At 41.2% G+C, this 13,753-nt stretch overlaps 1 protein-coding gene across 1 annotated transcript; it reads left to right on the top strand.

The window, feature by feature from the left end:
- Positions 1 to 4,455: 4,455 nt before the first annotated feature.
- On the top strand, positions 4,456 to 5,277 carry LOC117075841 (transmembrane epididymal protein 1). Its single transcript, XM_033198583.1, has one exon. It carries the CDS (start codon positions 4,456 to 4,458, stop codon positions 5,275 to 5,277), a length of 822 nt encoding a protein of 273 aa, XP_033054474.1.
- Positions 5,278 to 13,753: the final 8,476 nt, after the last annotated feature.

The raw sequence follows: 13,753 nt of genomic DNA, 5'->3' as shown, positions 1-13,753 counted from the left end.
TGTCAGCACACAGATGCTGTCTCTCTGCCCTACAGCATTGCTTGCATCATGAAGACAGATGACACAAGACATGGAGGATCAAAATCAGCATGATTTATGTTCTGTGATGAACTTCTCCCTTAAGCACACTTATCACCCTCAGAGAAATTCCTATTCCATGTACCCTCTGTAATAAACCCAGAAATATTTGTGTGCCTATGCCTCACATTCCCTGTACCTTGTTCTCCATACCCTCTAAATGAAGACTTTCATATATTTTGGAAATGTGCCTCTTACCAGATATATGGCATCTTAGTCCATTTCTTGTTGCTTATAACAGAATACCTGAAACTGAAAAAGAATTTATTTCTTATAGTTATGGAGACTGGGAAGTCCAAGGCCAAGGGGCTGCATCTGGCGAGTGTCTTCTTGTTGATGAGGACTCTCTGCAGAGTCCTGAGACAGCATGGGGTATCAAATAATGAGGGAGCTGTGTGTGATAACTCAGGTCACACTTCCTCTTTTTTTTTTTTTTTTGACAGAGTCTCACTCTGTCACCCAGGCTGGAGTGCAGTGGCACAATCTCGGCTCACTGCAACCTCCACCTCCCAGGTTCAAGCGATTCTCCTGCCTCAGCCTCCCAAGTTGCTGGGACTACAGGCATGTGCCACCACACCCAGTTAAATTTTTGTATTTTTAGTAGAGACAGGCTTCACCATGTTGGCCAGGCTGGTCTTGAACTCTGGACCTCAAGTGATCCACCTGTCTCAGCCTCCCAAAGTGCTGGGATTACAGGTATGAGCCACCTCACCTGGCCACCCTCTATGTTTCTTATAAGGGTTATGGTTTCAGGTCTTACATTTCAGTTTTTAATGCATTTTGAGTTAATTTTTATATATGGTATAAGATGAGGGTCCAATTTCATTTTTTTACATGTGAATATCCAGTTTTCCCTAAGACATTTATTGAAAAGACTATCCTTTCCCCACTGAGTATTCTTGGTTCTCTTGTTGAAGATCAGTTGAACATACATGTGTAGGTTTAATTTCTGGGCTCTCCATTCTATTCCATTGGTCTATGTGTTTGTTTTTATGTCAGACATAAAATGTTTTGATTACTATAGCGTTGGAATATAATTTGAAACCAGAAGTGTGATGCCTCCAACCGTGTTCTCAAGATTGATTTGTCTATTTGGGATATTTTGTGTTTCCGTTTGAATTTTAGAATTGCTTCTTCTACTTCTGTGAAAAATGCCATTGCGATTTTGATAGAGATTGTGTAGAATCTGTAGATTGGTTTTAGTAGTATGGCCATATTAAACATTTTAATTCTTCCAATCCATGAGTATGGGATATTTTTCCATTTATTTGTGTCTTCTTTTTCTTTCTTCAATGCTTTATAGTTTTCAGCATACAGATTTTTTGCCTTCTTGGTTAAATGTAGTCCCAACTTGAAAACAACAAAACAAATAACCAGTTTAAAAATGAGTAAAGAACCTGCATTTCAAGACATTTTTCCAAAGAAGACATAAATGGCCAGTGGGTATGTTAAAAGGTGCTCAACATCACCAATCACAGAAAAATGCAAACAAAAATCGCAAGGAGATATCACTTCACATCTTAGAAGAGCTATAACAAAAAAGACACAAGATAATGAGCATTTCTGAAGATGTGGAGAAAAGGTAACCCTTGTACAATATGGTGGAAATGTAAATTGGTTCAGCTGTCATGAAAAACAGTATGGAAGTTTCTGAAAAAATTTAAAAAGGACTATCATACGATCCAGCAATCCCACTCCTTGGTATATATCCAAATTAAATGAAATCAGTATTTCAAAGAGATATCTGCACTCTTATGTCACAATAATCAAGATACAGAAACAACCTAAGTTGGGGCCAGGTACGGTGGCTCATGCCTGTAATCACAGCACTTTGGGAGGCTGAGGCGGGTGGATCACTTGAACCCAGATGGATCCACCAACAGATGGGTAAGTAAAGGAACATATATATAATGATATATTATTCAACCTTAAGAAAGAAGGAGGTCCTGCTGTTTGCAACAATATGGATGAACTTCAGCTGGGCGTGGTGGCTCATGGCTGTAATCCTGGCACTTTGGGGGCCACGGCAGGTGGATCGCCTGAGGTCAGGAGTTCAAGACTGGCCTGACCAATATGGTGAAACCCCGTCTCTACTAAAAATACAAAAAAATTAGGCGGTATGGTGGCATGCACCTGTAGTCCCAACTATTTGAGAGGCTGAGACAGGAGAATTGCTTGAACCCAGCAGGCAGAGGTGGTAGTGGGCTGAGATGGTGCCACTGCACTCCAGCCTGGGCAACAGAGAGAGACTTAGTCTCAAAATAAAAAACAAAAAAGAAAAAAATATATGTAGCACACTTCAAATACAGTAGTCCCCCCTTACCTGCAGTTTCATGTTCTTAGGTTTCAATTACTCACAGTTAACTGCACTCTGAAAATATAGTATTTTGAGAGAGAGAGAAATTATATTCACACAACTTTTATTTCAGCATCATTTTATAATTGTTCCATTTTTAGTTATTATTGCTAATCTTTTGCTGTGCCTAATTTATAAACTAAACTTTATTATAGGTATGTATATATGTATAGGGGAAACCAGTATATGTAGGGCTCAGTACTAACCTATCCCAGGTTTCAGGCATCCACTGGGAGTCTTAGAAAGTATCACCCATGGATAAGGAGGGGCTATATAGACATTAATTTTTATAAAAAAAAAAAATGGGGGCTGCTTTGCCTGTGGAGTAGCAATTCTTTCATTCCTTTGTTTTCTTAATAAACATGATTTCATTTTAAAAAATAAAAAATAATGAATAAATAAATAAATAGGGCCAGGTTCGGTGACTCACACCTATAATCCCAGCACTTTGGGAGGTTGAGGTGGGTGGATCACTTGAGCCCAGGAGTTTGAGACCAGCCTGGACAACATAGTGAGGCCTCATTTCTACAAAAAATACAAAAAATAGCTGGATGTGGGGGCTCATGTCTGTTGTCCCAGCTACTCAGCAGCTGAGGCAGAAGGATTGATTGAGCTCAGGAGGTTGAGGCTGCAGCGAGCTGTCATCAAGTCACTGAACTCCAGCCTGGGCAACAGAGCGAGGCATTGTCTCAAAATAAAAATAAAAATAAAAATAAATAAATGAAGACTCTTGCCTTGGATGCAATCCATCATATGCAACTGGTTGCTACCTAGTGCCTAGAACTCTTTCTGCCTATATGTGTTAGACACATAGTAAATGATAATTAAAGAGAGAATAAAGTCGAGGACCTAATTCACATTAAAATATAAGCAACTCATTGGATCTACTTATCTCAATATATCTGCATTTTAATAAAAAATTACACCTTAACATTCCAAAATTGATCTCAAAAGGTGACATTTTACGTTCATCTACTGTTCAGTGGAAAGACAATTTGGGGCAATTGAGTGGTTTTCTTTGTGGTCCCCAAAAACTGTTACAGAAGAATAAAGAGAACAAGAGCTCAAATATAGGGACACCCAAATGTTTTCAAACTTCTACGTCTGGGAAGAATATATTTGCTCTTAGTATATGACCCAACATATGAGTAAGGAGTCTTTTTTTTTTTTTTTTGAGACAGTCTTGCTCTGTCACCCAGGCTGGAGTGTAGTGACATGATGTTGGCTCACTACAACCTCCACCTCCCGGGTTCAAGTAATTCTCCTGTCTCAGCCTTCCGAATAGCTGGGATTACAGGCACTCGTTAACATGCCCAGCTAGTTTTTATATTTTGAGTGGAGACGGGCTTTCACCATGTTGGCCAGGCTGGTCTCGAACTCCTGACCTCGAGATCTGCCTTGGCCTCCCAAAGTGCTGGGATTACAGGCTTGAGCCACCAAGCCTGTCTGAGGAAGGAGTCTTAAAGGATACATGAAGGTTTGTGAGTAACCCAGGTCTTCTCTGGATAATCTCCATGCTCAGGCACCTCTCTTTTCCTACTCTGAACATTGAACAGGGGCAGAAGGAAGCAAGCCATGAGAGAGAGGAACAAGTGTGACCAGAAGGTCCTCAAGGGCCCAAAAGCAGAGCTCCTGAGAGCACAAATTCCCATAGGTGCATACTAAAAAATCTTTATGTTTCTACCTTTGCAGAACTCAATTAGTTCCCAATGTACTGGAATGAAATGGAATAATGAGACCCACCTCACTAAAAATCTAGGCTCCTGTCCAGAACTTTCCATTCTGTGAGACAGCAGTGGGCAGAAGGAGATGATAAAAGTAGGTAGAACTTAGCTCTGTATATATAGACCCAAAACTCCAGGGGCCTGTGAGGGAGAGGAGGGTAGAGAGGTCCTGAGTATTGTTCTTCACGCTTCAATCAGACAGACCTCTATTCCATGGGAAAGTTCATTGGCCATTTTTACCCGGGGCTATTTCTTTTCTCTTATGGACTGTATCAGGCCACAGTGGTCTCCAAGGGCATGATACTCAAAGGTTGTGTCCTGTATCCTTTGTGCCCTCCCAGGAATAAGCAAAGATGTGCCAGGCTGTGGAAAATAGCCTATGGAGGATTACTGAAGATAGTGACTGGCTCCCTCTTAACATTTTATGTGGTCCTCTGTCTTGATGGCAGGATGGTGCTAATAAGCAAGCAGGTGCCATCAAGGTTCATGTACCCCAAAGAGTGGCAGCACCTCACCATGTTCATCCTCCTTACTCTCAATGGCTGTGTGGACTTCATGAGCAACAACGTGCTGCCTCAGAGGTGTGTGGGCCTAGAAAAAGGTACCCTGGTCCTGATCATCTACGAGCTCCTGCTGCTGATGGTGTCACATGCTAAAGACTCAGAAGGGGTGGAGCTGCATGTTCACTCTCTGCTCATTTTGGTGGTATTCCTGCTGTTGCTGGTGTTGACTGCAGAGCTGTGGGCTCCCAACTTGTGTCATCTCCAGCTGATGGAGACCTTTCTGATGCTGATGATGGGCTCCTGGCTGATGCAGGCAGGCTTTATTCTATACAGACCTGTCTCTGGCTACCCATGGCAAGACGATGACATCAGTGACATCATGTTTGTCACCACCTTCTTCTGCTGGCATGTGATGATCGATGCCTCATTCCTGTTGGGAATCTATGGCTTCTCTTCCTTTTGGTATCATTGTTACAGTCCTAGCTTGAAGCTGACCGGGCCCAAAGAAGCTCCGTATTACGCAAGTACTCCAGGACCCCTCTACAAGTTGCTACAGGAAGTAGAGCAGTCAGAGAAAGAGGACCAGGCTCTCCTCCTTGCAAAGTGTTCCCCCTGAGACAGGGCCTATAGTGGCTGGCACGTCGTCCACCTCATCTTCCTCCTGTGGGCTTCTTAGCCATGAACATGGCACCCTCTTTGGTCCCCAGTGAAGGGAATGGCCCTGAAGGACAGTAATTGGCCCCGACTGTTGTCCCTGTAGCTGGGCCTCAGGTTGCTGAGGAGATAGGGAGAGAGAAACCTGAAGAGGGGGCACGGATGGGGTTATGTGGATGGGGCAAAGTGGAAGAGGAGGAAAAGGCCCAAAGAGGTAGGAATGTGGCCAAGAAATATCCATAGCAGGAAGAGAACAATCAAAGGGAGGCCTCTGAAAGGAGGAGGGTGGAGCCCAGCAGTGATGCCCTCACCAGCTGTCTGGCTTGGTTTTTACCTAAGGAATAAAGACTTCTCACAAATCAAGATTGCAGTGATGGGTATTTCTGTTGGCCAGCTAAGGCGAAACAGCGTAAACAGATGGAGTACCATTCACTTAACCCACCCGATTGAAATAAGAATCTCATATATATTTTTAACTTGGTGGATTAGCATAGTTTCAAATTCTGCACATAAAGTGAGAATTAAAACTGTTTACATCATAGTTTTTCAAGTCTCCATAAGCCAAACTTTCACTAAATACCACCACATCTCTAACTCCTGACCTCTAATCCAGCCAAAGCAAAGTGTTTTTCTACTTGTTTAACCACCACTAGCCCCAGCAGCAGTTTACTAGATCCTGATTTACTGGAGCCTACACTTGAGCCTTTCCAAATAACGCTCTCTACAAAACCCATTGGCAGTCACATTTTTACTACACAGTGTCATTCTACACTCAGCAATAAATTTCATGCACCACTTCCACCAAAAAGACCTCTCAAAAAAAAAAACACACAAAAAAGAAAATTCTCATAGACTCCTTGGGTCTGGAGATCTTCAGAAACTCTGTAAATCTGTGTTGCTATTTGCCCGTGCTGCTGATACACTCTCCTTTGCTCTATATCTCATATTGCCCCTTTCCAGGAGGTTTTGCTCTACCAACTACAAGGCAGGCTCCTGAACAGCAGGGAATTTATCCTATCCTTGTTACCCATTTCCGCTGCATGTTCCAGAAGAATATAACATTGTCCTATGCACAGGTCATGCGTAATAAAGTCTCATTTGCTTCAGGCACCTCCCTTTCCTGTCTCTTCTAAATGTAGTGTCTGCTCTGTGAACTCTCAGAGAGGCAGCCACGGGCTAAGACTGCATCACATAGCAGCAGGTGTCTGTATAAAATAAACTCCACTGACCTGTTTAGGAGATCAGTTTACTCTGTGTATCATCTTTTACTGGACCTCTATGAAGTATGCCCCATTGGCTTCCCAGATGTCTCCATTTTACATATAAAAAAACTGAAGACTTCCACAGGTGTCTGTGTCCAAAGACTCATGGCTGGTCAGAGACAGGACAGGAACATAGGCTCTGAAAGTCAAGCCCCTGCTTCTGTTGTCTGGGCTCGAATGACTTCTCTGCAGAGAAAGGTGGAGGAGTGTGACTGATGTGGAAAACAAGATGGGCAGAAAGCAGGTGGCAAGAAGCCCCGGTGTGCATGAGTAGAGCACTGCAATGACCCCCAGGCCTCCTAAAGAGTACGTGCACATCATACCTTCTGTCTCTATCCTAGGCTGCCCTGGGTGTGCAGAGGATGCTGGGCTTCCATACCCCTGGCAGGGCTAATGTTTTGGGTACAGGTCAGACTGGAGCCTGAGACAAGATGCTTCTAATCCTTCTTGTTTATTGGATTATGTCTAATTACTGGGCTCTTTTTCATTATTTACCATCTGGGCTCTCATTTTTTATTGCTTTTTTATTTTGTTTTGTTTTGTTTTGTTTTTGAGATGGAGTCTTGCTCTGTCACCTAGGCTGGAGTACAGTGGCATGATCTCAGCTCACTGCAACCTCCGCCTCCCAAGTTCAAGCGATTCTCCTGCCTCAGTCTCCCAAGTAGCTGGGACTACAGGCATGTGCCACCATGCCCAGTTAATGTTTGTATTTTTAGTAGAGACAGGGTTTCACCATGTTGGCCAGGCTGGTCTTGAACTCCTGACCTTAGGTGATCTGCCCACCTTGGCCTCCCAAAGTGCTAGGATGACAGGCATGAGCCACCGCACCCGGCCTTATTGCCATTCTTGAATATAGTCATGGCAAATAATGAAGAAACCACTTCCTTATTGATCTCATCAAGTCATTCATATCTTAGTTCTAAACTGTTAAGCAAATCTCTGATAATTAGTGAATTTCTCCCAACATAATATCTCATAAAATATGTCTTGCAGCTAATATACTTGCATTTGTAGAAACATTTAAATTGAGTGTACTCCCCTCCAAAAACATTCCCAATATAAGTTTAACAAAATTCAGCAAACCCATTGTAAAATACATCTGAGAAAGGAACACTGAGACAGCTCAAGCATTTTTTTCCCAGAAGAAAAAAATGAGGGAGAAAATTGCTTTGCCAGCTTTCATAATCCATTATGAAATTAATTCAAGAATTAAAACAGTGTGGTACAGGAGCAAGCAAGTAACGTAGGTCCATAAATCAACATGGTATAGCTTAATAGAGGCTCCAGAAACAGAAATATGGAAGTGTGAGAATTAAATACATATTATGAATGGTTTATTCAATTAATGTGAGGAATAACTGGCTTTTTATTTGTAGAAACAACAACTTTGTTTCAAGATGTAGGCAGGGCTTGTTCCTCGTAGATGCTCTGATGTAAAATATGCTGCGTATCTCCCTCCTAGCTTCCACTGACTGCTGGTAGTCTTTGGCATTCCTTGGCTTATACTGGCATCACTCCCATATATGCCTCCATCTTCACATTGTCTTCTCCTGTGTGTTTCTCTGTGCCTTTAATCTCCTTCTGCTTTTCTCTTACAAGGACACCTGCCATTGGCTTTAGGGCCCACCTCAAATCCAAGGTGAGCTCATCTTGAGGTCCTTAACTTAATTATATCTGCAAATACTCTTTTCCAAATAAGATCACATTCACAGGTTCTAGGGGTTAGGACTTGGACCTATCTTTCTGGGTGCTACCATTCAATTCACTATCCTTTCATATATAAAAAAGTCTCATGTCCCATGTCCTACCTCCGTTTGGGACCTAGAGGCAGTTAACAGCTCCAGCTATTACTCAAGTATCCCTTATAGTCTCCTCATACTCTGTCCACATCTGTAAAAGAAGTACCTTTATTTATGTATTTTATTTATTTATTTTTGAGACAGAGTCTCGCTCTGTCACCCAGGCTGGAGTGCAATGGTGCAATCTCTGCTTATTGCAACTTCTACCTCCCAGGTTCAAGCAATTCTCCTGCCTCTGTCTCCTAAGTAGCTGGGATTGCAGGTGCCCATCACCAGACCCAGCTAATTTTTTTTTGTATTTTTAATAGAGATGGGGTTTCACCATGTTGGCTAGGCTGGTCTTCAACTCCTGACCTCAGGTGATTCACCTGCCTTAGCCTCCCAAAGTGCTGGGATTACAGGTGTGAGCCACCGCACCCGGCCCAGAAGTACCTGTATTAAACCCTCTGTGAACTATCCCAATTTGGGTTTCCATCTATTCCTAATTGAAACCGTACCTGAAACAGCAGTGGAGGAATTATACTGCAGGCCAAAACCTTAGAAAGAGTTCACCCTCAGATGTTGGTAAGAGTGAAAAAAGAAAATTTTCACTACTGAATTTCACAAAAGTGAAGATCCAATGAAGGACACTTATTTGTAAACATGTGGTTAACAAATGGAGGAGATTTTTCACCTCCAATCAAAATGACCAAGGGATTAATTAATATATTTAAGAATCCTAAAGAACTACTATTTTCAAGGAACTATGCAAGGATTGGCAATAAAATAATGAGAAAAATACAAATAACAATATACATAATTATATTGTAACTATGGTAACGGATGAAAAGGATAATTAGATGGTTTGGTAAGCAGAATTCTAAGATGGTCCCTAAGATTCCTGCTTTTGGTGTACATATTCAGGTTAATCCCCTTCCCTTGAGTGTTGCTGGGACCAGTTCATATAAGGAAATATAAAATCTAAGCTTAGTTACTAATCAGTTGACTTTGAATTAATCAAGAGGAAGATTGTCCTGGATGGGTCTGACCTAGTCAGATGAGCCCATAAGAAGGTGAATCATCAAGGATTCACTCCTGCTGGCCTGGAAGAAAACTCACAGCCATGTCATGATTTGTCTGTGAAAGCCATGTGCCAAGAACTGAGAGCAACCTCTAGAGCAGAAGATTCAACTGGTTCCTGTTGGCTTCCTGACCCATACGAACTGTGAAATGGTCAGTTTTCATTGTGTGTGCTCCTAAATTTGTGTTAATTTGTTACAAAGCAATAGGAAACTAGTAAAGGTGGTGTTAAATTTTAGTAAAGGTTTATCCAGCACTGTGAGCAGTAGAAAACACTGTATCATACTGAGACTTGTGGCCCTGTAACAGAAAGATTTTATCCAAAATGAACTAGGTGTACAAAGAGGAGCTAGTACCATTCTTACTGAAACTCTTCCAAAAAATCTAGGAGGAGGGATCCCTTCTTAACTCATTCTACAAATCCAGTATTACCCTAATACCACAATCAGGCAAGAATACAACAGAGCAAGACTCCATCAACAAAAAAAAAAAGAAGAAGAAGGAGAAGGAGAAGGAAGAATTCAATGTCATTTTCTATAGCCACACAAAAAAATAAAAACTAGAAATACATTTGACCAAAGAGGTGAAAGATCTCTACAAAGAAAACTACAAAATACTGACAAAATAAACTGTAGAAGACACAAATAAACGGAGAAACATCCCGACCTCCCATAGTCATAAACGGGAAGAATCAATATGGTTAAAATGACCATATTACCCAAAGCAATCTACAGATTCAATGTAATTCTTATAAAATTGCCATCATTATTTTTCACAGAATTAGAAAAGCAATCCTAAAGTTCATATGGCTCTATAGAAAACCCTAAATAGCCAAAACACTCCTAAGCAAAAAGAATAAAGCCAGAGGCATTACATTGCCTGACTTCAAATTATACTACAAAACTAAAGTAACTAAAACAGCAAGGTATTGGTACAAAAATAGACTCACAGATCATGGTACAGAAATAAAGCCACATACCAACAACCAACTGATCTTCGATAAAGTGGAGAAAAATAAAGAATGGGGGAAAGAGATGCTAAATGGTGCTGGGTAAACTGGTTAGCTATATGCAGAAGAATAAAACTGGACCCCTATCTCTCACTATATACAAAAATTAAAAGGAAATTGATTAAAGACCTAAATGTAAGACCTGAAACTATAAAAAAAACCTAGAAGGACACCTAAAAAAAAAAAAAAAAAAACTCTTCTGGACATCAGCCTAGCTAAAGAATTTATGGTAAAGACTCCAAAAGCATTTGTGCAACAAAAACAAAAATAGACAAATGGGACTTAAACTGAGATGTTTTTGCACAGCAAAGGAAATCATCAACAAAATAAACACACAAGCTACATAATAGGAGAAAATATTTACAAATTTTGCCTCCAACAAAGGATTAATGTCCATAATCTACAAGAAACTCAATTCAAGGAGAAATAAATGAACAATTCCATTAAAAACTAGGCCAAGGACAAGAACAGACATTTCTCAAAAGAAGAAATACAAGTGACCAACAAACACCTGAAAAAATGATCAACATCAAAAATCATCAGAGAAATGCGAATTAAAACCTAACTGAGATACCAACTCTCAGCAGTCAGAATGGCTTTCATTAAAACGTCAATAAATAAATAAATAAATAAATAAAACCCAGATGTTTCCTTGTATTTTATTTTGTTTATGTTTTTGTTATTATTATTTTTGAGACAGTGTCTCATCCTGTCACCCAGGCTGGAGTGCAGTGATATGAATACAGCTCACTGTAGCCTAGAACTCCTGGACTTAAGTGATCTTTATTGCCTCAGTCTTCCTAGTAGCTGAGACCACAGGTGGGCATCAACACGCAAGGGTATTTTTTTATTTTTATATTTTGTAGAGGCAAGGTCTTGCCTTGTTGCCCACAGCCAGTCTTGAATCCTACTCTTAAGCTATCCTTCTACCTTGGCCTTCCAAAATGCTGGGATTACAAGTGTGAGTTACCTCACCTGTCCAAAAAACAACAGATATTGGTGAGGATGCAGAGAAAAGGCAACATTTGTATACTACTGGTGGGAATGTAAATTAGTTCCACCTGTATGGAAAACACTATGTACATATTTCAAAGAACTAAAAATAGAACTACCATTCAACCCAGCAATCCCACTATGGGCTATCTACCCAAGGAAAAGAAATCGTTATATAAAAAGACACCTGCACTCATGTGTTTATTGCAGCACTATTCACAAAAAGCAAAGTCATGGATCCAACCTAAATGTCCACCAAGAGTTGATTGGAAAATGTGGTATATATACACCATGGGATACTATGCAGCCATAAACAAGAACAAAATCATGTCCTTTACAGCAACATAGATGGAGTTGGAGGCCATTATCCTAACTGAACTGAGGCAGAAGCAGAAAATAAAATATTGCATGTTCTCAGTTACAGGTGGGAGCTTTCTCCATCTTTATGTCCATGAGTGCCATTGTTATTAAACAAATGATACTTATGGACATAAAGATAGAGAAAACAGACTCTAGGGACTCCAAAAGATGGGGGATAGGGAGATAGGGTTTAAAATTACCTACCGGGTACGATGTCCAATATTAGGTGATGGGTACACTAGAAACTCTACCCCCGCCATGATGCATGTAATACCAATGTCCAATGTAACAAACAACTACCCCCGAATCTAAAAATTAAAAAAAATAATAAAATGAAGCAGATACTGTTGAGAAGCAGCAGCTTCACAGCCATTTACTTCTTGTGCTCCTTACTTCATAAGGAAGCCTTTGTGAACTTAGGTTCCTGAGCCCCAGAAAGCAGGTGACTTAGACAGGGCACATAAGTATTGTAGACCTGAGATATTGAAGGCAGGGGAGAGGATTGGGTGAGAATAATTAGCTTAACCCTTCAGATGGTTGGTCATAATTGATGGCCAGGAGTTGCATTTACATGATCTTCCTGTAGTCCTCTTAGAGAAATGGTAGACAGCATGTATTAACTAACTAACTGATTTAAAGAGATAAACCCTTCAATCTTATTGGCTTAACACAATAGAAAGTTATTAATCCCTACACATAAAGTTGAATGCCAGCATTCCTAGTTGGCAGGGAGCTTTCCATATAGTCTTTCAGAAGCCAGGGTCCACCCATCCCGTGTCTTTGCCCTTCTGCAGCGCCCCCCAGTTCTCTATGTTCAGCCAACAGATATGAAAAAAGAAATGGGGAGCAGGAGGGAGGCTTCCATGGGCCATGCCTTGAAGTGGAATACAGCACTTCTATACACATTCCATTGGCTCGAGCTCAGTCTCCAAGAGGCTGAGAAACGTAGTCCCTGCCTGGGTAGCCCCCTTCCACCGCTCTACCTGTGGGAGGGAATGAGACTTTCACATAGCTGTATTGTTCACATGAAACTTGAAGTTTAGAGGGATTCCCAAACTGCAGAATGAAGAATCCTGAACAAAAGGAAGCAAAGGTTAACTCCTAACTAGGGGATGCATATTCTGGTTTGGAAGAGAAATGATCTTGGAAAAACAGATTCAGGGAGCTTGAGTTCTGTCCTCAGCCACAGGTTATGAGTCCATAGCACGGTCATAAGAGAAGATATAGGAATAACAGAGGTAGGGGCCAGGTGCAGTGGCACTTTGGGAGGCCAGTGGGTTGCGGATCACTTGAGATCAGGAGTTCAAGACCAGTCTGGCCAACATGGTAAAACTCTGTCTCTACTAAAAACACAAAATTTAATTGCCATGGTAACACATACCCGTAGTCCCAGCTACTTGGGAAGCTGAGGCAGGAGAATTGCTTGAATCCGGGAGGCATAGGTAGCAGTAAGTTGAGATTGCACCACTGTACTGGATCCAGCCTGGGCAACAGAGTGAGACTTTGTCTCAACCATCCCCCCCCCAAAAAAAAAGGAATAACAGAAGTAGGGTGAGTACATGCTTCCACCTTGACAAAAGTTTCCATAAGAAAAAGAAGTTTGCAGCTATTGAAATGTGATCATTGAAAAGTACCTGAAACCAATTATACAAATGGTGAAAACGAAGTCATGGTTATGCAATGGAGGTACAAAGCTCACATTATACACAATTTTGAAGAGAAAAATTATGAGCTAGTGTGCCAGGTGAAATCAAGGATATATGACTCTTTTTTTTTTTTTTTTTTTGAGTCTCACTCCGTCGCCCAGGCTGGAGTGCAATGGCACAATCTCAGCTCACTGCAACCTCCACCTCCCAGGTTCAAGCAATTCTCCTGCCTCAGCCTCCCAATTAGCTGGGATTACAGTCACCCACCACCACACCCAGCTAATGTTTTGTATTTTTAGTAGAGATGGGG

Source organism: Trachypithecus francoisi, unplaced genomic scaffold, assembly GCF_009764315.1.
Source record: "Trachypithecus francoisi isolate TF-2019V2 unplaced genomic scaffold, Tfra_2.0 Lachesis_group5, whole genome shotgun sequence".
NCBI lineage: Eukaryota > Metazoa > Chordata > Mammalia > Primates > Cercopithecidae > Trachypithecus > Trachypithecus francoisi.
Note: the sequence above shows the minus strand (reverse complement) of the source record. Positions and strands in the feature narration are given on the sequence as shown.